Source organism: Lepidochelys kempii, chromosome 1 (assembly GCF_965140285.1).
Source record: "Lepidochelys kempii isolate rLepKem1 chromosome 1, rLepKem1.hap1, whole genome shotgun sequence".
NCBI lineage: Eukaryota > Metazoa > Chordata > Testudines > Cheloniidae > Lepidochelys > Lepidochelys kempii.
The window spans coordinates 153,887,935-153,911,619 of record NC_136380.1 but is presented as its reverse complement, the minus strand read 5'-3'; the positions used below and the strand labels follow the sequence as shown (position 1 = coordinate 153,911,619).

The following is a 23,685-nucleotide window of genomic DNA, read 5'->3' as shown; positions in this document are numbered from 1 at the left end:
TGACAAACTGGAGAAATGGTCTAAATTAAATAGGATGAAATTCAATAAGGACAAATGTAAAGTACTACATTTAGGAAGGACTAATCTATTGCACACATACAAAATGAGAAATGACTGCCTAGTAAGGAGAACTGCAGAAAAGGATTTGGGGATTATAGTGGATCATAAACTAAATATGAGTGAACAACGTAATACTTTTGCAAAAAAAGTGAACATCATTCTGGGATGTATTCGCATGAATGTTGTAAGCAATTCAAGAGAAGTAATTCTTCCATTCTACTTAGCATTGATAAGGTCTCATCTGGAGTAAAAATTGGGTTTGGTTAGACTGGAGAAGAGAAGATGGAGGGGGGGAGAGGAAGGGGGTTGTGGGAGAACATAACTGTCTTCAAGGTTGTTATAAAGAGAAGGGTGTTAATTGTTCTCCTATCCAGTTAGGACAGTACAAGAAGTAATGTGCTTAAATTGGAGAAGGGAGATTTAGGTTAGACATTAGGAAAAACTTCCTAACTGTCAGGGTGGTAATGTGTTCCAGTGCTTAATCTAGGGAGGTTGAGGAATCTCTGTCATTGGAGGGTTATAAGCACAGGTTAGACAAAAACCTGTCAGGGATGGTCTAGATCAATGGTTACCAACTTTTTTCCCCCAAGGACCCATTTGGCATCTTACCAAGTGTCCTGGGACCCTTTTCATTTCCAGTACTACTCGGAACACCCCTTCCAGCATGAGAGCACCTCCGCCAGTGTGACCTCTCACACACACTACATGCAAGGTCATGCTATGTGGAGGACTTCATAATGAGAATAAAATAGCATCCTCTGTGCAGCAAAAGTGCCAAAATGCTGTTCCAGAGTGTTCCGGCCTTGGCTCAAGGGACAGACCCCCCACATAATTCATGGCAGACCAGACCCCCAGAGATCTGAGGAACCTCCTTTGGGAACCATTGGTCTAGTCCTGCTTCAGTGCAGGGGACTGGACGAGATAACTTATCAAGGTCCTTTCCAGTCCTACAGTTTTTGTTCTTTCTTATTAAAACAATTTAGGAAGTTGTAACATGTTTAGAAACCCTTGCCATGCAAATATCAAAAATAAACAAAGCTAACTGCTGTAATGATTGTTTTGAAGAGATATACAGGAATATAGTCTTCAGATCTTTCTGTTTCACACAGTGTTACCGTATTTCAGAGTGAACATCATTACAATGCCTATGTCATTTTAGTGATTATATTGATTTCACTCAATTTAATAAATATACAAATATTTAACAGACCAGGTATGTGTCTCAAATGTTAATATTCAAAAAAATTGGACAGATGTGCCTTCTTGTTTTTGCAGGTGAATATAATTTGAGTACTGAATGAAAGGTATTTAATTATCTATCCTCTGTCTATTTTGCTGGATACATAATCGGTGTGTTAATTTTTCCTATCCACCACCTCCCATATTTTTTTAACCATTCCTCAATGGTTGGGCTATTTTTCTTTTTTCCAGTGAGAGGCTACCAGTAGCCAAGCAGATGCTAGCAGATGAGAGATTAATTCTTCATTTCCTTTTGTGTCAGTCCTATGCTTCTGTGATTCTATGTAGTGGCTGTGGTCGTATGTTGGTTTTATTTATTGAAGCTCTGCCATCCTCCCAAACACTCTTTGCATAGTTAGCAGCACAAAGCCCCTTTACAGGAAAATGACTTTCACGTCGTTCTGGTGGTTATAGTTTCCCATTCTCCTGGGCCTGCACAGGGACAGCTTGCACTATAGCTCTACCTGACAGGAAATAAGCCCCCAGTTTGCCCTTTCTCTTCCCATATATTTTGCTGTCTTTGACTGGGAAGCATGGCTCCCTCGCTTCAGTCCTCCTGCTCTACTCCTAATTCTTTTCTTGGGTGCACAAAGATGAGAAGGCTAACAGATCCAGCTTCCGCCCCTCCTTAGGGCCCATTGAGATGAAGATTAACCTAGGAGAGTGGAAGACCATAATCAAACCCCTGCTGAGAGCAAGAGGTCTCATTTTCAAGACATTTTCCTTAGTTATAGCATGAACCGTGTTTCCCCTGCACCTTGATGTTCTCCATGTAGTGTGTAGAGTGGGAACATGTGGAAAAAAGGTCTCAACTCCTGTCCCATGCCAAAGTGGAACTCAGTCTCTCCAGAGGATCCAAATATTACCAGTCCCTGAGGTAGGTGCAAATCTCCTCAACCAGGGGTGCCAACCCCCTGCCTTTAATTTCACTGGCAGAAGCCTTGGCTTTTCATTGGATCTGTAAAATCACAGCAGTTACTCTCGGGGTTGCTCAACATTTTGTGTTCTGCAGGTGGACCACAGAAAAGGTCTCCTTTGTGTCCCCTCTCCTTGAACCTGTCCACAAAGCTCGTATTCTTTCAGATTCTGTCAAGGGCTCTTCCTTACTCATACCTGCAAAAGTGCCAGGATCACTTCAAGATCTATGGAGGTTGTCACTGTATGACCATGGACATGTTTAAGTTGAAGGCTGGAATGATGAGGTGAGTGCAAAGTTTAATCTAGGTTTCCGAGTAGCAGCTGTGTTAGTCTGTATCCGCAAAAAGAAAAGGAGGACTTGTGGCACCTTTGAGACTAACAAATTTATTTGAGCATAAGCTTTTGTGAGCTACAGCTCACTTCATCGGATGCATTCAGTGGAAAATAAAGTGGGGAGATTTATATACACAAATGCATGTTACCATACACACTGTAACGAGACTGATCAGGTAAGGTGAGCTATTATCAGCAGGAGAGCCGGGGAGGGGGACAGGACTTTTGTAGTGATGATCAAGGTGGAACATTTCCAGCAGTTGACAAGAGCGTCTGAGGAACAGTAGGGCAGGGAAATAAACATGGGGAAATAGCTTTACTTTGTGTAATGACTCATCCACTCCCAGTCTTGATTCAAGCCTAATGTAATGGTGTCCAGTTTGCAAATTAATTCCAATTCACACTTACCACCTATTGAAAAGTTTAGAAAAACCTGCATCACTATCTCCACTCAAGTGGCCTGTTATCTCTTGCTGGTGCTGCCCTTTGAGTGATACTTCACTGAAAGGCTCCTATTGGAGTAAGCAGATTAGGAACAAGAGCATATGGGACCGTTGAAAGTTAGAGTTGCAAGTTCTGTTTAAAAATAAATAGAATTTAGCTGTCAGCCTAGACACTTTGATTTTCAATTCCTTCTTATTGCAAAGCTGCTGCTTTCAGCCCTCCTTTGTTAAAATGACAGCTCTGTCAGTCCTTTGTTAGATTTGACAGTTTTGTGACTTACTCTTTAGGTTTAGATAATCTGTATAGAAAAGTACATTAACTAAAGTTTGTAAAGGGCCAGGATATTGGGAATTTCACTTACTGGATACTATTGCAGAAGTATTGAAATCAATATACTGGACAGCACCATCGCCTCTCCACCCCTTCCAAGACTCATCACTAGCTGAAAGAAAAATGTATAGGTGGAAAGCGGTGGCTTTTCTTTGATTAGTTGAGAACTAATAATTAGTATCACATCTTGGGGGGGGGGAACAATATTTCTAACAGTTTTTGACTGTATGCTCATTTCAGTTTTTCTTAGAGTACCATAAAAATAAGTTAAACATTGAACTGCTGTTTTTCCATTTAAGGGATAAGTATGTTTTTTTTTATCTGACAATAGTCTAGTTAAGTAGACGAACTATGGGAAACCAAAATAAATACCAAGGGATAGCTCAGTGGTTTGAGCATTGGCCCGCTAAACCCAGAGTTGTGAGTTCAATCCTTGAGGGGGCCATTTAGGGATCTGGGGCAAAAATTGGGGATTGGTCCTGCTTTGAGCAGGGGGTTGGACAAGATTACCTCCTGAGGTCCCTTCTAACCCTGATATTCTATGATTGCGTTAGGTCTCAAAACATCAACAGCAGGAAATGGTTCCAAAGAGTCCAACCTCCCCCCTGCAGAGACTTCTTGGTTTTTGTTTTGTAATGGGAATTCTGCTCACTTAACTGTATGGCAGAGAATGATATAACTACTTGTGGAGTGGGGAACATTACAAATATTCCTTCTCTCCTCTTAGGGATTAGTGACCACTTGTAAAAGCTTTTTACAGATTATGGTAGTCTTGCGATGTCAGAATGTGAAGTTCTCATTGCACACTTATTTCTACAACAAAAGCTAGTGTTTCATTTTGAATGAACTCTAGTTTTGCAGGCATTTGGTGACAAGATCCCTGTATGTCCTCATCTGTCCCTTCTTCCCATCCCCCAAATCTACTACTCAACTATGAGTTCCTGCTCTAATGGTTAGCCTTGGTGGTTGAAAAAGGAGTAGTCAATAAGGGCCTGACCCAATGCCCATTGAAATCAATTAGCGGTTCCATTGATCTCAATGTGTGTTTATCTCAGGCCCTTACCGACTGCTCCTTTTCCAACTACCAAGTTTTCCTTTGGGGGTGACGTATTGGTAACCTGACATACAGATAACTGAAGAGGCACAGTTTTTGTCATTTTAGATATATCTGACAGAGCTACGACGACTACCTCTCTCCGAGCAAAGGTGCTGCATTTGAGGTGGAATGCAGTGTGGTGGGTTCCTTCCACAACAGCCAAAATCAGCAGGCAGTGAAAGTTAATACCTATAATACTATTTTATAGTCAAAACTGCTTAGCACTTTGAAATGTCAACTCTATTTGGCACTACCCTACTGAAGACGAACTGGAGCTGTGGTATAACTGAGGTATAGTAATATTTAATTCCTGGTTTTATACTTAAACCATGGTAGAACACTGAATAGGTAAATATGTCTTAATCACAACTGAATTCAAGCTTGAGCAGGTAATGGTCAGTCGTTTAGATAAGGCCTATTTTAATTGTTAAAGGAGCTTTTAGTTGTTCAGAAGAACATGTACTGTATTGTCCCTTCTAGGAGACAAGTAATTATAGAGCAAGTATTTTTTACACACTTCAAGAATGTGACAGTTTACCTAGTCTGAGGAAGTGAGCTGTAGCTCACGAAAGCTTATGCTCTAATAAATTGGTTAGTCTCTAAGGTGCCACAAGTCCTCCTTTTCAGTTTACCTAGTATTAATCTAAATTCCATTACATACACTGCTGCTGACTTGTCTGATGGTAGGGCATCCAGTCTCACTAAGCTGCAGCATCTTACCCAATTAAGAATAAAGACACAGTCAAGCTTGCACAGTACATGAACATGTGACAGACTAACTGCCCCACCCACTTTCAACTTCCACAAAGATGCTGAATGTAACTTAGTTAGGCTATTTTCTATTTTGGGATGGAAAAGGCTCCACTACTGATAGTGGGAGTTAAACAAGCGAAGTGAATCAATATCCTAGCTTATAAAATGGTGAGACTACACAGCAACTGTCAGTTTCCTAGTCTTAGTACCAGTGAAATAAAACTGTAGTAAGCCATACCAGTTCCAGCTGTTTAATTGCAGTATGCTAACAGGAGCTTTCAGCACAAGCCTTTATGTAATAAGATTCCTTAAGAGTCACTCTGAAGCCTGGAATGGCTGTAGAGGCAGGGTGAGGCAACCAAAACAGCTACAAGCATGGCTCAGGGCATTTTGGTTAGAACAGCACCAGATTGAATCATCACTGGGTCTTACAGTAGGCTATTGTTCAATTTTTGAATTCTCACCCCTTTTGATTTTAAATTGTACATCCCTGCAGTACACAGCTATATTAAGGCGTATATCCATGCCATGCCAAGAGTCCAGTTACCATGCTGTCTTGATAGCTAATTCATGCAAAGGTCATTGGTTGTATGAGGGAGAGTGCACAGCTGGTGGAGTACTTGGCCCAACTCCACCTCATTCACCTGCACACATGAACACAGATCTTCCACATACGCACTGTGTATGTATCACTTTGAAAAACCAAGGATCTCTGACTCAGTGTGAAAGGATGGAAACAGCTATGAACATGACTGGGAGCATTTTCCTTTAGAATAACGCCAGGTTCGATCACTGGGCCCTGTGAGAGCCGGATAGAGGCCAAAGGGTCTGTGGCGGTTGGAATGCGACAGTTGATCAGAGGAGGTGGGAGTTAACAGCTATGTGGGGTGACTGAGCTGCTTGTGCCTACAGCCAGGGGGCAGCTCTGTGCACAGGCTTTGGGGACCATGTACAAACAGCAACATGGCTCACTACAGCACAGAACAAGAGCCCCAAGATACTACCTAGATATGTAGCTTTACTGCTGCTCTATATGGTTTTCTGTTCACTGGTATGTCATAACTATAAAGGGAAGGGTAAACACCTTCAAAATCCCTCCTGGCCAGAGGAAAAACCCCTTTCACTTGTAAAGGGTTAAGAAGCTAGGATACCCTCGCTGGCATCTGACCAAAATGACCAATGAGGAGACAAGATACTTTCAAAGCTGGAGGGGGGGAGAAACAAAGGTTCTGTCTGTTGTTTTTGCCAGGTACAGAAAAGGAATGGAGTCTTAGAACTTAGTAAGTAATCTAGCTAGATATGCCTTAGATTCTGTTTTGTTTAAATGGCTGAGAAAATAAGCTGTGCTGGAGGGAATGTATATTCCTGTTTTTGTGTCTTTTTGTAACTTAAGGTTTTGCCTAGAGGGATTCTCTATGTTTTGAATCTGATTACCCTGTAAGGTAGTTACCATCCTGATTTTACAGAGGTGATTCTTTTATCTTTAATTAAAATTATTCTTTTAAGAACCTGATTGATTTTTCATTGTTCTTAAGATCCGAGGGTTTGGGTCTGTGTTCACCTGTACAATTTGGTGAGGATTTTTATCAAGCCTTCCCCAGGAAAGGGGGTGTACGGTTTGGGAGGAAAGACGTTTCCAAGCAGGATCTTTCCCTGTTATATATTTGTTAAGAGGCTTGGTGGTGGCAGCAATAAAGTCCAAGGGCAAAAGGTAAAATAGTTTGTACCTTAGGGAAGTTCTAACCTAAGCTGCTAAAAATAAGCTTAGGGGGTTTTCCATGCAGGTCCCCACATCTGTACCCTAGAGTTCAGAGTTAGGAAGGAACCTTGACAGGTATATGCTGCTTTATGGTAGCATGTTTACTGGTGTGATGTTGGGAAAACAGTACACAGGCACACTGGTGTGAAGGCCTACCACAAATACTGAAGTTACCTGGTCCAAGAATTAGACAAGTGAATAGTTTCCATACATACCTATATATGGGAGCACTATTACCAGTACTGATCTAAGCTTTGACCATACCCACTGCCAGGAAAGAAAGCTACGCTCACTGGTCACAGCAACCCTAAGGAAAAATTAACCAGATACAGAGCACAGATGGTGGATTACCTGAGCCACCTGATACACCTGTACAACAGCATAGGCTTTCATCTACTAGTTATCCAAGTAAAGGTTTTGTGTAAACAATACAGAAAGCAGGGAGCAGCTTTGAATAGTTAGATCACTACTGGCTTGTGAAAGCCTTTAGGTATTAACTTTCAAAGCACTAAGATCGCTGCATGAAAAACACGCTACAAAAAGGTGGTCAGTGTCATTCCAATTTTTTACAGATGGGGAAACTGAGGGACAGTGATGGAACCAACTTACCCAAGGTCACCCAGCAGGCCAGTGGTAGAGCTAGGCATAGAAGCCACAGTTCTTGTCTGTGCAGTTTTTGGTGTTTGTTTTTTTAAGAGGGCCTAATGGATTTAGACAGATGTAGCCTTCTGCATTTGTTTGGTTTAGCTTAAGTTAACTCAGTTTTGTGCTGAGTATGACTACCCCTTAATGGAACTGTGCAGGAAAAAATAAATGAACTCCAAAACAAATAACATTTGCTCTGTTTATTGAATGGTTGAAACACATGAGTAATAAAAATGGAGTATGGTTAAGTGCCAGTTATTGGTCCACTTTTACCACCAAAAACAGGTGTTTGAACAGCTACAGCTAGTAACATACATGGAAAGAATTAGAAGCATCATAATGTAAGCTTCTACAGTATATTACTTTAAGCACCCAGACTATTTTCTATATTTGTAGTTTCCTAACTGTATAGACCAACCACACCAGTGTTCTTACCTATCATCTCTCTGCAGTCCTTTTAAATGCAGCAGTGAGCTGATAAGATCTACACCAAGCCTCATTTTGGCTATGGTTCATGGTGGTGGCTGGAATGTAAAAAAACCCAAATACTGTTTCAACCAGAATTGTTCTTGTGGAACTATTCCAATTTGAAGGCTTTACATAAATAGCGCTATAATCTGTTTTTCCCTGAACACTACATGTGCCATTACAAATATTTATATCAAACATTTACATCTGGTTCATAATATACAACACAGCTTAACAATAGTTTCTAAACCTCCAGTGTAAAAAGTTTAAATCAGAAAGTTGCTATCATTTCAGTGCATTTTTTTCACATATTTATTCACAAGGAATACAGGGTATTATTTCTAAAATTCATTTTGTGTTACCAAAATGGAATGAAGGTATATAGTTTAGTAATAATTAGGTCATGGTTTTATAGCAGGCTGTAGATTCACCTTTGTAAATCCACTCTGGTAGTACTACTCACATCTAAAGAGAGCCAAAAGGAAAACACAAGGAACCATTAGAGAAATAAAAGCACCTTTAAAGACAGTCCACATTTAACCATGCCAAAATATTATTTTAACACACTTCAGAAGTGGCCATACTCCTTTCCCAGGAATGAAGTTCAATCCATTCTTATCTTCTGATTTGTCATCCTGTAAATAATGCTGTCATAGCCAGGATCCATGTTCCAGAGGTTGTAGGAAATTACAATCACAGCTAATGCAAGGCCTATCATGAGCCACAGAACTATGTTGAAGACCACAGCATAGTTGAAGTTGTATGAATACCCTAGGTTATATGAGGTGCTCTGCAGTGAAAGAAGGAAAGTATGGTTTAAAGAAGTGAGACATCTGGAGGCCAGCAGTCACAATGCTCCTGAAGTCAGCCTTCATGCAGAACACATTTCTGATTATACTAACATTCAGACTGTCCAACCAAGAGATGGATATTTTGCACAGGCAACTCCGGAGTTACTGGCACTAAATACTAATGCACTTAAGTGACTGGCATCATAAATGGATACAAGGTCATTTCACTTACTATGTTTGTTCATCATACCTAGTGTCTAAGCCACTAAAAGTTGAAAAGGTTGCTACAGTATCAAGTCAATATTCTAGTTCTGCAAAATGGAGTGATACACACGTTCACATTTTTAATAATTAATCTGCAGAACAGGGGTTTAAAGCACATTCACTACCTGTGCAGTCTGGAGAATGGATCGACTCTTCCTCACAAGGGGAGTATCAAATGTCTTTGCAGTCACCACCTCTACCACGGCATTCCCACCATAGAGATTATACATCTCATCTGCAAACTGAAAGATCAACAACAGTTTAGTTTCAGATATATGCAATAGTTACTAAATCTGACACTCTTGTAACAGAAGATGCACCAACACAGAAGATCTGAACAATCTGGAGAAATCATGGAAGTCTCCAATGATTTGAGTCTGCGAATGAATGCCAACTGTTAGCTAGTTTAGACCATCTCTTTACAGACCACTGGTCACTTGTCCAGGATCCTAAGAGCTGCTTACTGACCTCCTCTGGATACATGTGCTCTGATATGAAAGCTGCTATATCCCATTACACATACTCTGGGTCATTTTATTTCCCCAGTTCTGTACTTAATTTAAGATTCCTACCGGAGAGCAATTCTGATCAAATGTGAACATCTGACACACACTGGACTGCTGTATATGAACGGAATATTTTACAGGAGAGATGTTTAACTTAGTGAATTAAGAATCTAGTATTTTGCCTCACTATATTTTGGCATCAGACTTTGGATACTAGCAAGATGGAGTTGTCTCAGTTCTTGATGGACATTTGTTTAGATAAAATCAACAACTGGCAGCCTGCTCAGGAAAGGAATGAAACAGCAGGTATTTGGGAAACTTGGAAATGGTAGAGCTGCTCAAGGTGGGAAAAAACACACAGCACCTGACCACACTGTACTGAGCTAGAGCTATTTCCTTCACATTTTCAGCCAGGTTAAGAAAGAAATGCCTACAAACAACGTCTCTGTTTTTAAACCAACTCATCAGGACATACTGATTTACACATTTGTTAATATCACCCTCCGACTCCTACACGAACAGCTCTGACCTGCCAAAAAGTCCCTCCAATACCTTTCTAGCCGAGGAGTGACCAAACTACAGAAGTTTGATTTGATAATTGACCGAGGGACTAGAGTTTACCCAACCAAGAGATGGTGAGGCCAACACAAAAATGGCAATTCACACCAGAATGCTGTATGACCAATGAATATTGATGTTCAGCTGTCTTGTGAATATAAAACCAGTACTGTTTAATTAGAATTGTTATTCCAACAGACTTTACAGAACAGTATTTATGGCAGATCTCCTTTTACCTTTTGCAGGGAATCAGCAAGAATCTGAGAGGCATCCTTGAATTGCTGAGAATCTTCCCCATAGCGTTTCCCAATCTCTTCCAAGCCAGCCAGTTCCAGTGAATACAGATCTGGGGAGTGATCCTTTGCCAGATGCTTATGTCTAGACAGCTTAACGGGGCGGGGGGGGGGGAGGAAGTGAACCACAGGGAAAAAATGGGTTAGTTTAAATACTCAGTCCAATGAGATTTAATCACTGATTGAGACCGCTTCATTTTTGTCTGACATATTCCATGCAGACTTGGAATTTTGCCAGAACTTGCCATCTTGGATCAGAGAAGTGGCTGTAGCTGGCTCTATTGTCTTCAAAAGGGGAGGCAGGGTAGCAAGTGCCTGGGTAAACTTATGCCAGAGATTGTTTTAAAAAGAGGCACATGCAACAAGAGTTACAGTTCCACTGAAAGGGTCTCATCCATAAACTTAAGGAACGCCTACGGATTTATGTCAAAATCCTGATTCTAATATTGCTGTAGTAAGTAGAGAGTTTGCATAATAGCATGAAAAAAAATGCATAAATTCAATGGATGCCCGTGGTTTCCTGTGCTACTAAATTGACCTTTGCTGTGAATTTTATTAATATGAAGTTTATTTTTTCTGCTGTCCAGCTATATAAGCAGTATTTCTTCAAGATGTGAAATCTCAGGTATTTGACTGCCCCCCCACCACCAATCACCACAGAATCCAAGCACCTCATAATCGTTAATGAATGTACCCCCGTGACCCTTATGAGCTAGGAAAGTCCTATTATCCCCATTTTGCATCTGGGAAGTGGAGACAGACTATGTGACCTGCCCAAAGTTACACAATCTGTGGGAGAACAGGGAATTGAACCTGCCTCTATCATCACTGCATTTTTTTTAACCTCGTTTCTGGTCTTTGGTATATTGGCAAGTCCTCATACACGTTAAGGCCAAAAGGGACCATCACGATCATCTAGTCTCACCTCCTGCATATTGCAGGACATAACCTCATGCACCCATTACTACAATAGACCCCTAACCTCTGGCTGAGTTACTGAAGTGCTCAAATCATGATTTAAAGACTTCAAGTTACAGAGAATCCACCATTTACACTAGTTTAAACTGCAAGTGACCTAGGCCCCATAGTAAGGCAACCTCCCTCCCACAGTGTCTGCCAATCTGACTCAGGGGAAAATTCCTTCCCAATCCCAAATATGGTGATCAGTTAGACCCTGAGCATGTTGGGAAGACCTACCAGCCAGACTCAAGAGCCCTGTAGCAACTCAAGAGCCCTCCCCATCTAGTGTCCCATCACCAGCCACTGGAGATATCTGCTGCTAGCAGTCACAGATCGGCCAAATGCCATTGTAGGCTGTCTCATCATGCCATCCCCTCCATAAATGTATCAAGCTCAGTCTTGAACCCAGTTAGGTTTTTTGCCCCCACTGCTCTCCTTGGAAGGCTGTTCCAGAACTTCACTACTCGGATCGTTAGAAACCTTCATCTAATTTCAAGCCTAAACTTATTGATAGCCAGTTTATATCTATTTATTCTTGTGTCAACATTGGTGCTTATCTTAAATAACTCATCGGCCTCCCTGGTACTTCTCTCTCTGATGTATTTACAGAGAGCAATTGTATCTCTCCTCGGCCTTCTTTTTGTTAGGCTAAACAAGTCATGCTCTTTGAATCTCCTCTTGTAAGGTAGGTTCTCCATTCCTCTGATCATCCTAGTAGCCCTTCTATGAACCTGTTCCAGTTTGAATTAATCTTTCTTAAACAAGAGACCAGAATTGCACACAGTATTCCAGATTAGGAGTCTCACCAGTGCCTTGTACAATGGTACTAACACTTCCCTGTCTCTACTGGAAATACCTCGCCTGATGTATCCTAGGACTGTATAGCCTTTTTCACAGCTGCATCACAGTGGCAGCTCGTAGTTAGACCCAGGTGTATTGGTTGATCACAGGCTCTCTCCTTCTCTATCATTTCCAACTGATATATCCCTAGTTTCGTGAAAAAATTCTTGTTGTCTTAGTCCCTAAGCGCATGACTTTGCACTATTAGATTTCCATCCCATTTCTATTCTCCAGTTTTCAAGATCATCCAGATTTTTTGATTGATATTCCTATAACTCCTCCATATTGGCAGTACCTCCCAACTTTGTGATATCTGCAAATTTTATTAGTACACTTCCACTTTGTGTGACAAGGTTATTAATAAAAATGTTAAATACAATTAGTCTCAAGACCAATTCCTGAAGAACTCCACTAGTAACCTCCCTCTAGCCTGACAGTTCATCTTTCGGTATGACCCTTTGTAGTCTCCCCTTTAACCAGTTCCTTATCCACCTTTCAATTCTCTCATTAATCCCCATCTACTCCAATTTAACCAATAATTTCTCATGTAGAACTCTATCAAAAGCCTTACTGAGAACCAGGTAGATTAGCTCTATTGCATTTCTTTTTTAAAATGATCAGTTCTCTTCTCAAAGAAGGAGATCACGTTAGTCTGGCATGATCTACCTTTTGTAAAACCATCTTGTATTTTATTCCAGTTATTGTTCACCTCTATGTCCTTAACTAATTTCTCTTTCAAAGTTTGTTCCAAGCCCTTGCATACAATTGAGGTCAAACTAACAGGCCTGTAGTTTTCCAGATATTTTTAAGAAAGGAAAACATTAGGTATTATATTAGTAATTCTCCAATCATAGGGTATGACCCTCAAGTTTACAGATTCATTAAAAACCCTTATTATTGGACTTGCAATTTCATGTGCCACTTCCTTTAATATTCTTGGATGGAGATTATCCTGGCCCATGATTAAATCCCACTAAGCTGTTTGAGTATGACTTCCACCTCAAATATGGTCATTTCTATTTTCATATCCTCATTTCCACTAGCCAACCTCCCACTATCCCTAAGCTTCTCATCAGCTTTATTAAAAATGGAGGCAAAGTATTTGTTTAGGTGTTGAGCCATGCCTAGATTATCTTTCATCTCCATCCCATCATCAGTGTTTAGCAGTCCCACTTCTTTCCTTGTTTTCTTTATTTATATGGCTACAGAACCTTTTACTATTGGTTTTAATTCCTTTTGCAAAGTCCAACGCTGCTTGGCTTTTGACAGTTCTCACTTTATCCCTACACTTTCTGACCTCCAAGAAGTAGTTTTCCTTGCTCATCCCTCCCATCCCATGCAGGCTTGCTGCTTTCTCTTAAGTCACCTGTTTGAGAAGCTTGCTCATCCAGCTTGGTCTGAAATCCTTCCCTATAAATGTTTTCCCTTTGCCTGGGATGCTGGCTACAGATAGCTTCTGCAGCTTTGACTAGATGACCTCTCAAGGTACCTTCCAGTCCTATGATTCTATAACAACTCTGTATTGAAATTTAACCCACATAGCCAGCTATGGCTTTTGACTACTGGTTGTGGAAACATGCACTAAAGCAGCAATATCCAACCTCTTCACCTAGAGATTTCATTTCAAGAAGGTCAAGGAGCCAATATCAGGTTCATATTCTCTAACCCTGTTCTACTCCTATTGCACCATTAGGCAGCATATAAAGAAAACAGGAACCAACCACAAAATCACCTGCTGGCGATTCCCCAGAAATGTTGGAAGGGAAAGCAGCAGCTCAGAGTGCCCCAACTCACACCAGGATTTTTGCAGGGGGACAAGAAATGATGCCACCTCCCCCATTTTAGTGGCAGAGCTGATTCAAAACACTTCAGTTTAGAAACTACAAGGTACATCTCTAAATACACACTTTATTAAGTCACTTTTGAAGGCCACAGTTCAAATCCCTAAGAACTACAAATGGTTCCTGGGAATGCAATTTGGATGTCACTGCCCTAGAGATCTTCACACATAGGATGACAGACTTTAAGAAAAGCGTCTTTCAAAATTCCCTCAATCATATATATAAGACATATAGAGTGTGTTTGAAAAGTTGTGCTCACCAAGCTGGAGATATCATGCAAGACTTGTAGTTCTGACAGAAAAAGCAGGTCAACCTAGGGGAGAGAGAGACAGGTATTTTCTGAATAGAAACTGAAGATGATGCAGCCTAATTTTGTTGCACATCTCAGCAGACTGCAGCTATAAGCAGTAGCTTTTTGTTACTGGATCTAACAATGCCCAATATCAATTAATCACCATCTTCTAGTACTTAAATATTGAAACTTGGGGGGAAACTTCCCCCTTGGACAACAAAGAGATGAAAAACAAATGAGCGTATTTCTTAAACTGAACTTAGAAAAGTAGATCAGAGGCAGTTTAATTAAAGCAGTATTCATTGGCCACTGTCTTACCTCATTGTTTCTGCTGAGGGAGTTGAGGGGAAGTGAACTGAGAATGGAGTTATCCTGGAAAAGGCGGTTCCGTAGCTGTCGCAGCGTGACGGAAAGGTCTTCAAATACAGAGTTTGCCTTTCCCACCATATAAACTCTCTGTAAGAACAGTCATTATGTAAATATGAACATAGTTCAGTTTTGGATTTTTCGAATTTCACAGATTAATTCCATTACACATGCATGTGCTTTTGTAATACAAGGTGGTCATACAGCCAAGAGGTTTAAGCATATCAGTTCCCAATTGTGTGGTTTAACTCTTATTTCAAATGGTTTAGGAGATGCATCAATACTCACTTCCTCACTGGGAGCCAACTGCAAGACTACAGGGGTTTCCTCAGAGAACAAGGTATGAATAGCATTTGCAACACTGTCAAGACTGAAAGGAACAGCCTGAAAAACAATAAAGCTCTAATAAGGAATTCTGGCCAAAATGGGGTTAAAGCAACATGTCCCAAGGAATTTCCATCCTTCTCTACAAGAACTGTGACTGTTTTGTACATTGATTACATACTTATGCTCAAACAGAGACATTTATACAACAGTCAGCATGCAACCAGCCTTAATTGATAAAAGTGCAACAGATGTGTCTGTGCATTGTGGGCATGATATCAGCATTTTAATACTTTCCCCAGAAATTTAGAAAAAGGGAATAATTTTAGCCTCCTTTGTTAAATACAAAATTAACCTCATTAAATTGTATTAAAAATGAAGATGCAAAATGGAAAGGAATGCATACTATTCACCCTACAGCTAAGATATTTTCTATAAAAGAAAACGCAAGCTTCATATGCTCATGTTACATCTACAAGGGGTGCTAGGAAATTCAGAGTAAGGGTTCCCAAAGCAACCTCACTGTGATAGAGTTCAAAAGTTCAACACTAGAAAATGTGACAAAATATAAACTGGGTAATTGTGTCAAGATAAAGACATTCCTTGAGGGATGTTGGAGAGGCACACGACTTATGAAGAGATAGCTGGACTAATTTAATAAATTAGTATTAGTTTTGTTCTCAAGAACAGCTTGACTTTGCAAAGTTTTAGTCACCCATTCACTTTTGATGACTGAGTAAAATATTAACTACTTCATTATGATAAAGGTGAAACAGGTTTTCTACCTACAATAAAACATTTCAGGAAGATTTTGCAAAGGTTGACTGCTCTTTTAGGAGTCTGTAGGGGTATGCAGAGTTGATTCGCTTTCACCCTCAAAAGGAAACATTTTCCAAAGCTGAGGAAAAATGAGTGAAATTGATTGGGAGGAATAGTTTAGACAGAGAAATGTGAATTAAAACTGACAGTTCTTAAAGAAGAGTTTATTAGATGGCCAAAAAGACATGATTCTACAATCAAGAACGAGGACAACTTTGGCTAAAAGCCCATCCTGGTTCAGTGGCACAGTGATGGCAACAGTTAGAAATTTAAAAGCAATACATAAGTGGAAAAAGGAGGAAATAGATATAAATTAGAAGTTATATGGTATAAAAAATTTGAGGGAAGGTAAAGACATTGGGGAAAAATCTGGCTGGCGAGGTTAAGAGCAATAAGAAATTAAAGCTCATTTGGAACAAAATAAATTCTAGCAATGGAATAAGCCCATTACTAGACAGATCGTTAAATTGTTAATGATGGTATAAGTAAAATAAATATTTCTGTTCTGTATTTGAAAGAAGCAGGATGTTGTACTCTTATCACATGAGGATGATGAAGTACTTTCCAGTCCATTAGTAATTAAGGAAAATGCTAAACAATCATCTACTAAGAATAAACAATTTGTAACCACCAAACCTAGATTATATGCACCCAAGAAGCCTGAAAGAGTTCACTGAGGAGATCTGGTTTGCTAATGTTAATTTTTAATAAATCTTGGAATACTGGGGAAATTCCAGAAAATTGGAAGAGGACTAATGTTGTGCCAATATTCAAAAAGGGCAAGCGGGATGACCTGGATAACTATATGCCAGTTAGCCTGACATCAATGCTGGTGAAAAGAATGGAAAAGCCAATACAGGGTTCAATTGATAAAGAATTAAAGTCTAGGAATATAATTAATGCCAGTCAACTTGATTTTTATAGAAAATACATCTCAAACAAACCTGATTTCATTGTTTATTAACTTTATCAACCAAACTTGTAATTTCAACTATACATTTGTAATATACTTTGACTTAGTACCACATGACATTCTGAGTACTGATATTGTAAAGTGTCAATTTTAAAAAGTACATGCAAAATGGATTAAGAACCAGCTAACTGATCGATCTCTAATTGTCAACGGGGAAATCATCATTGAATGGGAGTGATTGTAATTGTGGCAGGATCAATACTAGGTCCAATGCTATTCAACATTTTTGTCAATGATCTGACAGTAAACATCAAAATCATTGCTGATAAAAGATGACACAAAGATTGTTGGAGTGGTAAATAATGTGAGGATAGGGTAGTCATACAGAGCAATCCACATTGCTTTGTATGCAGGGCCTATTCAAACAAGTGGCTTTTAATACAGTCAAATGCAAAGATATACATGTAGGAATAAGGTACGTGGGCAATACCTACAGAATGGGGGACTGCATCTTGGAAAGCAGGGACTCTGAAAATGATTTAGGATTCCTAGTGGACAAGCAATTCAATATGAGCTCCCAGTGCAATTCTGTGGCAAAATACGATTCTTAAATATATAAACAGGGGATTAGTTAGTAGGAATAGGGAGGTGATTTTACTTCTGCATATAGTATCGGTGAGACTAAAACTGGACGACTGTGTCCAGTTCTGGTGTCCACATTTTAAAAAGAATTTTGAAAGATTGTAGTGGGTTCAGAAACCCACAAAAATGATTGGAGGGCTGGAGAAAATGCTTTATAGTAAAAGACTTAAAGGGAACCTGTTTAATTTATCAAAAAAGATTGAGAGGTGAGTTAATTTCACTGTATAAGTATTTTCACATGGAGAAAACACCATGTATACTAAAGGGTTCTAATCTAGCAGAGAAAAGCATAACACGAACCAATGGCTGGAAGCTGTAGGTGGGCAAATTCAAATTGGATGTGAGGCACAAATTTTTAACAGTTACAGCAATTTAACATTGGAACAAACTACCAGTAGAAGTGGTGGCTCCTTCACTTCTTGATGTCATCAAAACAAGACTAGATGCCTTTCTGGAAGATGTGCTTTAGCCAAACACAAGTTACTGGACTCAATGCAAGGGTAACTGAGTGAAGTTTACCATCCTGTGATTTCCAGGTCAGACTTGATCTAACGGTCCCTTTTGGCCTTAATTCTTTGACTCCATGAAATATAAAAAGCATAACTGGTGAAAGGTTAGCTTGTGGGATTTTTTTCAAACACCAAGCAATACTTTCAGTATTAACAGAAGTAGGAGTAACACAGACACAAATACAAAAAATTGCAGATACTTACATTCTCAACAGGGTATGAAATTCCATCTTTAGGTATCACCAGCTTATCTACTCCCTTCACAGTCACCAGTACAGTAGCTCGAGGACGATGAAATATATCACCCACTGCAAGCCCAGGCCAGGAAAGGTCCTGGTAACAAATTTAAAAGCAAAAACTTTTGCTTAGCTCGAAATCAAATCAAACTATATCAAATGATTAATGTAGAGAATTTGCAGTGATATCAATGAATCTTTATAGGAGAACCCACTGGAAACTTAGTAGGGAGTCTAAAAGCTTGAAAGGATCTACCATCCCACAAAAGTGTGTTCCCCTTCCCCCATGGAAGTTTCTTTGTTAATTCTCTTAACAGCAGGCCATCCATAACATTATTGTAAGAAAAAGTGTCATTCACATACTGTACAATGTTGGCTTATTAAATGGCCTATGTGGCTACTGAACCAAGTTTCACAGTTGAGACTGCCACATTCCACAAGATTCACTGAGAGAGTCCATTTACGATGATATTAAAAGCAACTTCCCATGATTTGAGGGAAGTAGCAAGCTTCTCTAGTATGCAGGTAGCTGGAGGAATATTTTTATTCAAATACATGCTTTTTATAGACCAATAATATTTAGCCACAATGGAAAAATACATTGCCGGGATGTTTCTGGTACAACTATAAACAATAAAGGCTCATGATTCTGACATTTAAGTAGAAGTAATTAGGCTCTAAAGCAGTGGAAAGGTTTTGCAACACAGACAGATGCTTTGGCAACTTGTTAAGTGCAAGAGCTGGGTCTATTTTGCATGTAATTGTATATCTGCAGAAATTACATGAACATTGACCAGGGTATTTTTCAACCACAAAAAAGTTACTCAATACAGGTGTCAGTTTTACAAGACCAAGATAAATACACTTTAAAATTAACCATGTTTGCTATGACCTATATATTCCTTATAGGAGAAAGAGAAATTGATTGAGATCCCCATTAACTGAAAAAAAAGATTAGTTTTATCCCCCCCCTACAGGGAGAGAACGGCAGAAGGATTTGTTTTGGAGACCCCTATTTTAACATTTCAGCCTGTTCAGCAAATGGGGAAGTTCAAATCTTTTACGTGTTTCAGATTGCCCAATAACTTAACAGTGCATTAGTACACACTGTGATCACTTTTTAAAAAAAATTAAAGTTTGAATGCCAGAGGGTCTGAAGGGAGAACCCTAAAAATCCCCTACAGCGAAGTTTCTAATCTCCTAGATTATGATTCATATCAAGACCACAAATTAAGGCTCCAATCCCGCAATGAGCTCCCCACAGCTGCAGGAGTCTGCCTGTATGGAGTTTATTATGGGATCAAAGCCTTAATCATGATACACCTCTACCCCGATATAACGTGACCCGATAAAACACAAAATTGGAAATAACGCAGTAAAGCAGCACTCTGGGGCGCAGGGCTGCACGCTCCGGTGGATCAGCGCGTCTGGCTCCGACACGCTGTTCTGAGCAGTGTGTTAAGGGTGCTGGGCCCGAGCTCAGGGGTTGGATAAGGGGCAGAGGGTCTTGGGGGGCAATCAGGGGACAGAGGGGTGGATGGTTTGGAGGTTCTAGGGGCAGGGCGGTCAGGGGCATTGGATAGGGCATGGGAGTCCCATTGGGCCTGTCAGGGGGTGTGGGTGTGGTTCGGGGCAGGGGCAGTCAGGGGACAGAGGGATTGGGGGGGTCCTCTGGATGGAGCGGTCAGGGACAAGGAGCAGGGGGGCTCAGATGGGGTGGGGTCTTGGGAGGGGGCAGTCAGGGGACAAAGAGCAGGGGGGGGTTGGATGGGTCAGAGGTTCTAAGCAGTCACTCAGGGGCAGAAAATGACTATTAATCATGGAAATGTTTGAGGCCAAAGCAAGTTCAATATAATGCAATTTCACCTATAACACGGTTAGATTTTTTGGCTCCCAAGGACTGCGTTATATCGGGTAGAGGTGTACTTGATATCTACTTTCACTTTGTGTGTTTGTTTTTCTGGGTGGAGGAATAGTTAGCTGTAACACAATTTGAAGGGTTCTCCCCTTCCCCACACTCTTCTAACATTTTGTTCTTTATGTGTATGGGGGGAGGGGGGAGCCTGCTAGATCTGGACAGTCCGAAGGGCCCGAAGTTAAGCAGGGACCACTTAGCTTAGAAGAAGGAATAGACTGCTGAACAGAATAAGTTTTCCATTTCATATCACAGATACCCCAGGAAAAGCAGCGTGGTGAAAATCATGTTGCCTAGTTGGCCAAAAAGCATTTGATTTTACCTTGTGCCTCAAGCGGATGTTCAGCGCATGTAGTACATAATCAGTCCTGCTCTATTTAATGGAGAAACTACTAAAACTATTCTTAAGAAGTTCTGCTCTTAGTTTCAAGACAGCAAGTGTAGTTACCTGTTAACAGGGTATTTTCACAGTCCAAAAGATAGCACACAAGAGGCCCTGTAGACATTTTATTATTAATCATTTATATTGTAGTTAGCCCTTTAATTACAGTTTCACTGTAGAGAAGGAAGAACACAAGTTAGATTCCCAAGGTTTCTGAATTTCCTCTTAGTGGTCTGTTTTACTAGTTCCTACTTTATTTCCAGCACATTTTATAACATCTGTGTACCACAACTACAACTGAAAGCTCTCAGAAACAACCAATCTGAATTTTACATTTTACAGCTTTTTCAAAATTAAACCTGAAACATACTTCTTCAACAGAAAAGCCCATGGATAATGCAGCTATGTCTGGGATCCGCTCCCCTGGTATTGGCCAACTTCCATCTCGGAAAACGACAGATTGGGGTGATCGTAAGACACTAAACTCATCACCGGAGACACCTAAAACAGAAACACTATTGACAGGCAAGTCTGGTAAAGCATGAGTTTTTTAAAACCCTGTGAAGCAGATGTGTATTGCAACAACCTCTTCTTGATTCTTATCCTTCCAGTGCACATATCTACCAAGTCAAGAGAGAGAGTTAAAGAGAGCCATAAATTTCAATGTATTAGGATGCAATGGAAAATTCCAGCACAGTTATGTATAGACAAACTGAGGTATTAAACTAAATCAAGGCACAAAAGCATGAAAGAGGTTCTATTAGTAAATTTTTCAATTAGTTATACCATTTTGACCTTGGGGAAAGAGGGGAATGCTCCAAAACCTGATTCTGGATCATAAATTCCAGGCAGGTGTTGACAGTAAATATAAGCCATGATATGACATTCATACCAACTGAACAAAGCATGTCTCAAGAATTTCAATTTGTTGCTCTCAAAACAATGACAGGCAGAAGAACAGAGGAACAGGTCAACCTATAGTTGTTTGCCAAAAATTCAAGCACTTTTTTATTGATGGCAGCTCATCCTGCTGAACAGCTGCAGTTTTAATAGAGTAAGGACCCTCATTTCTAAGGACTATTTTTCTGGATCAATATGGGTGGGGGCAATTTACAGACTAACAATAATAATACTGGTAGCCTGTCAGCCTTAACATGTTTTTTTACTACTTTACAGGCTACAAGACACTCACACAATTTACTCTGGACAATTTGGCTTACATATGGTATCTGATTTAGAGCTTTTTCTTTTTTAGACCCAATTTTCCTTGCTGGGTTGACAGGCACAAACAGTTAAGTTACTTGCTCAAGGTCACAGTGAGCAAAACTGCATTTAAACTCAGGAGCCAACCGTCTTTCCAGCTATGCTATAATCATTTGACCAAAAATGACTCATTGGGCTACAAGTTCCATGAAGCCTTGGAACACAATTTTGAATTACAATTCATCAAGCATATTCCTACCAAACACTGAAGGGTAACGTAATCATAAGGAAAGGAGGACTTGTGGCACCTTAGAGACTAACAAATTTATTTGAGCATAAGCTTTCGTGAGCTACAATGTTAGTCTGTAAGATGCCACAAGTCCTCCTTTTCTGTTTGCAGATACAGACTAACACGGCTGCTACTCTGAAATGTTTCAGAGTAACAGCCGTGTTAGTCTGTATTCGCAAAAAGAAAAGGAATACAAGGTGCCACAAGTATTCCTTACTCTGAAACGTAATCATAAGGAGTCACCTTATGGGTCAGGTAGTAACTTTTTCCAAGACCAGAAAGTTCTGGCATTAACCACAACTGACACTTTGGGTCACACCCTAGGACACGGATGTCCAACTTGTGGCCTCCAAGGGCAGCTGTGTGAAAGGAGAAGGCCTGTGTTCCACAACTGTTCAACTTTTTGAACCAACCCCATTGGTCCGCCAATGAGGTAGGGGTACTGCCTCCCCCGCAGCACCTCCGAGGCGAGCAGGGCAGGCTCCCAGCAGCAGCTGCTGCAGAAACGGGTTGGGGCACCGATTCCTCGGGCGATGAAGCTGCTGAGGCTCTGGGAACTTGGGGACACCGCCAGGCTCCGGGCTGCACCGGCGCGTGGATGCGGCTACCCGGGCTCGCTCTGCGGCGCAGCCACACCCGGCAGCAGAGTCCGCCGCGGGTCACCCGCGGGGAGCGGCCCTTCGGCCGTGACAGCGACCGGGCACGCGCCCGCCTTCCCCCGGGAAGCGCCGATCTGCCCGCAACGGCCACCGCCGGCGCTGCCCAGTGACAGGGCCGCGGACCCCGAGGGGAAGTCACGGGAGCGGCCCGGGCTGATCCCCCCGGCCCCGTCCGTCAGCGGGAGCCGCGCAGCGACTCAGCGTCACCCGCCCCGCGCGGGCCGGATCCTGTCGGGCAGCGCCCGAGCCAGAGCGTCACGAGACCCAGGCAGCAAAGCGGCACGAGCCCCCCCGCTCCGCCTCGCGGCCGCCCCCGAGCTCGGGCGCCGGAGGCTGCTCACGAGGGAGCGGGCGGCTGTTGAGCCGCTCGTTAGCCTCGGTGACCGCCGCTGCCGCCGCCGCCGCCTCTCCCCGGGCCGAGCTGGGGCGAGCGCGCCCCTCGGCCCCCGCGGGAGGAAGGAGCTGGGGCCCCGCGCTCTGCCAACCCCCGGCGCTTACCAGCCAGGAACGCCGCCGCCAGGGCCCAGAGCATCATCCCCGCCCGCCCCATCCCTGCACAGCCACGGCCCGACACCTCGGAGACTGGGGCGGAGCGACGCCCGGGCCGCACACACTGAGTCCCACAAACCCCGCCCTCCCAAGAATGCTGACTGACAGTCCCGCTAGCCACTCACAGAGCGCCCATCTGGCAGGTCCGAGGGGCAAGGGGTGGGACTATGTTCTGAGTGACAGGGGAACTGACCACTCATCGTGTGAGGGGTCTCTTCCTCTCCCCTTCCACCCTCTCCCAGTGCGTCACTGCCCCGGAACTGACCGGCCAGTCCCTAGTCCGGGCAGGAGGCGGGGCTTTTTCTTGAGTGATACCCAGCCTGGCCGCTCACCGCGTGAGGGATCGCAGCATAGAGGCCTCGTTGCCGTCGAGGGGGGGGGAAAGGGGCGGGGTCACTCCAGCAGCAGGTGGGGTCTACTCATAAATGGCAAGTAGTGTGACCACTCACAGTGCCGGAGATCTACCCCCTCCCAACCCCCAGCCCCACT

General features: G+C 41.9%; 2 protein-coding genes across 2 annotated transcripts in view; both read right to left on the bottom strand.

Annotated features, from left to right (window-relative positions):
* The window catches only part of USP9X (ubiquitin specific peptidase 9 X-linked), a 654,895-nt gene that overhangs the window by 398,074 nt on the left and 233,136 nt on the right, over positions 1-23,685 (bottom strand). The gene's annotated exons all lie outside the window — the stretch shown is intronic.
* ATP6AP2 (ATPase H+ transporting accessory protein 2) lies at positions 7,763-23,280 on the bottom strand. The gene is made up of 9 exons (XM_073358497.2): positions 23,146-23,280; positions 20,867-20,997; positions 18,168-18,296; positions 15,045-15,140; positions 14,709-14,846; positions 14,358-14,411; positions 10,401-10,550; positions 9,226-9,342; positions 7,763-8,835 (listed from the first exon to the last, which is right to left on the bottom strand). The coding sequence occupies exons 1-9, from the start codon at positions 23,195-23,197 to the stop codon at positions 8,650-8,652; spliced, it is 1,053 nt and encodes a 350-aa protein (XP_073214598.2). The 5' UTR covers positions 23,198-23,280; the 3' UTR covers positions 7,763-8,649.